The following is a 2,789-nucleotide window of genomic DNA, read 5'->3' as shown; positions in this document are numbered from 1 at the left end:
GAGGTCCTGAATCACAGCCAGAAAAAACAAATTGAGAAATAGATTGGGGGGCGGAGGGAATGACCAAAAAATTCACCCGGGAAAAAGAATATTGGAAGTAGGGTCGTCGACTTTAGTTGGTGCTAACTGAGCATTCCACAATCCTGTAGTTTTTCTGCCGGCCTCACCCTTTGGATGGAACATGAGGGGGTTGGGACAGAGTTGGAATGGAAACAAGATTGGGACAGAGTTGGTTTGGGACCCCTGGGCGGAAGGTAAGGGGTCCAGGCAGTATAAAAGGGAGGAGTAACGGCTGCGGCACTGGGTGTAGGGCAGGGTTTGTGTTCACAAAATTACTAAGGAACTCTGAGACGGAAGCTCTGTTCCCCGAGAACTCCTGCTTTTCTTCACCTCGAAGTTCTGGAGGCTGGGGCCACCTCTGCACCTCTACGCTGCCTGCACTCTTGCTGCTCAGCAAAGCTGCCTGCTCCCTCTGCTGGTCCTTCGAGCACATGACACCTTCTCCGAGTCTGGAGGCAGAAGAGAATGGGGAAAGCTTAGATCCCCCAACCAAAGCCCACCTGGGAGCCCACGGAGGGGTTATATAAGCCCAAAGAAACGGAGGGGTACCCTGGCAGAGGCTCCTACTGCAGAGTGGTGGTGTCTGACAGGGGATTGCCCTTTCTTTAGGACTTGTGTTGCCATGGTTACTGGATGCAGGGGAAGGGGCAGCTATTTTAGTCTCTCTGACTTTTCTTTAGGAGAAAGGGGAGAAGACATGGGTTGGGGAAGGAGCCTCTTCCATCAGCCCTCAGATAGCCCTCCCACATCTTAGTTCTGCTTCCAGGAACCACTCCTCCTTGGGTCTGGAGGGTCAATTAGTTAACTCTTCAGTCTGAGGGTCAAGGGGAAAGGTGAAACTAGGGAGAAGTCTGAGGCCTGACAAATATATGTAGTAACTGTGGGAGGACAGATAAGGAGCCCTATTTTAACCTCCCTCCCCCACATGACTTTGACCCAGACACCAGTTAAACCCAAAGGGTCAGGCAAGATCAATGATGATTGGAGGAGGGACCATGCAATGTTCCTTCCAGTGGAGTTCTTTCAGAGTACACTGCTTTCTCCTCTCCATCCAAGACTCTAGATCAGCGGTTCTCAGTTTGCTTTCAATATCCCTTTACACTCTTAAAAATTATTGAGATTTTGTTTATGTTTGTATCAACTTACCATGCTAGACATTAAAACTGAAAAAAAAAAAAAAGTTGTAACCCAAGAATACACAAGCACACATCCCATTAACAAAGATGTCAGAAAGATGATGTAATCACATGTCCTATAGCTTCTGGAAAACTCCACTCTAGACTACTGAGATGTTGAAAATGAAAAGGCAAGTACCATCTTAGTTTTATTGTGAAAATAGTTTTGACCATGTGAAGGGGTCTCAGGGACTTCCTGGGAGTTCCCAGGCCACACTCTGAGAACAGTTGTTTTGGACCACCATCCCAGCCCTTCATGATTCACACTTCACATTTTTTTCTTCATTTTTATTAGGAAAGTATAAACTTTGCCTCCCCAATGGGTCCTGCCCCAGAGAAAAACCAGAAAACTTTTCAGGCTTAGCACCGCTCTCTCTGAACTCCCATTTCTGGGGCTTTCCTAAACACCTCCCCTTAGCCCCTCGCCCAGGTCCCTGTTGAGCCTCCCTTCTAGCACTTCCACAGCCCTTACCCTTGGCCAGACTGTCTCCCCCATCCCAAGGTTGCTGGGCTCTTGATTGGTCCTTCCTTCCCTTACTTGAGGACTTTCTCTTCTCTGGAGAGACTAAGTGATTTTTCTCGGCCCTCTCCTTCCCACACTCCCTCCCATCTTCTTGGACAGTTTAAGGTAGGAACTCACGCTTTCTGGATAGACTTCTTTACAGGACACACTTTCCCCATCTCCCCCACATATCAACCAGCCTGAAATGGGCCAGAGACTGGACACAAAAGTGCCCATTTGGGTCTCAGAGGGGTCAATCCAGTCATATTGCCAGACGACCCATGGGGTGGAGGTGTGGGTCAGGAACCTGATGCCTCCAGCCACGGAGGCCCTCTGTCTGGGGACCCCTAGGTTGATCTCTTCACTCCAGACCCCCAGGTCCTCTTGCTAGCTGCAGCCACAGGCCTCTACCACCATATCCGGCACATCTGTCTTGACCACGTTGCCATCACGGTCAAGGTAGAGGAGAGAGAGAGGCCTTCGGGCAGTAGGGACACAGCAAGAAGTACCCAAGGGCCAAGGGTTGTTGGCCTTGAGGAGACTGAAGACAGCGGAATGGAAGGAGGCGGCAATGCCGGGGCTGCCAGCCAGGTGGGGGGGACACTGGCCACTGCAGTAATTCAGCCGGTACCCCTCGGGTTGCAGGATCCAATCCCGCCATCCCAGCTCCTGGAAGTCTACATAATGGTCTCGCCGACAGCATAAGGGGGTCGCGGGCTCACAGCTGGGGGTCCTCCTCCTGGCCCGGCCTGCTCCAGGCAATTTGGGCCGGGTCTTAAGTTCCAGGAAGGGCCGCTGCTCTCCTGCTGTGTCCAGGAGCTGTGGGGCGACAGTGCGGTTGCCTTCTAGGGGACTGCAGTCCAGTCGGAGTTTCAAGACACCAGACTCCTCACGCTTCAAGCCGCTAGAGGGCAGAGTTAGGGCGTGCCAGCCCGGGGTTGTCAACTGGTGCTCAGCCAGAAAGACGCGGGACCCTCGGCCTCTCCTCCTGCCCCCCCATCGGAAAATCCTCAAGGAAAGAGGGCCAGGAAGGGTGGGGAGCACTTGCAGCC

The 2,789-nt window shown here is 52.3% G+C and overlaps 1 protein-coding gene across 1 annotated transcript in view; it reads right to left on the bottom strand.

Moving 5' to 3' along the window:
• Positions 1-1,215: 1,215 nt before the first annotated feature.
• The window catches only part of INHBE (inhibin, beta E), a 2,646-nt gene continuing 1,072 nt past the window's right edge, over positions 1,216-2,789 (bottom strand). The window contains 1 exon segment of the mRNA XM_010839322.1: positions 1,216-2,789. Within this exon segment, the coding sequence (XP_010837624.1) occupies positions 2,125-2,789 (665 nt within the window). The 3' untranslated portion in view covers positions 1,216-2,124.

Source organism: Bison bison, unplaced genomic scaffold (genome assembly GCF_000754665.1).
Source record: "Bison bison bison isolate TAMUID 2011002044 unplaced genomic scaffold, Bison_UMD1.0 scf7180017864115, whole genome shotgun sequence".
Classification (NCBI taxonomy): domain Eukaryota; kingdom Metazoa; phylum Chordata; class Mammalia; order Artiodactyla; family Bovidae; genus Bison; species Bison bison.
Note: the sequence above shows the minus strand (reverse complement) of the source record. Positions and strands in the feature narration are given on the sequence as shown.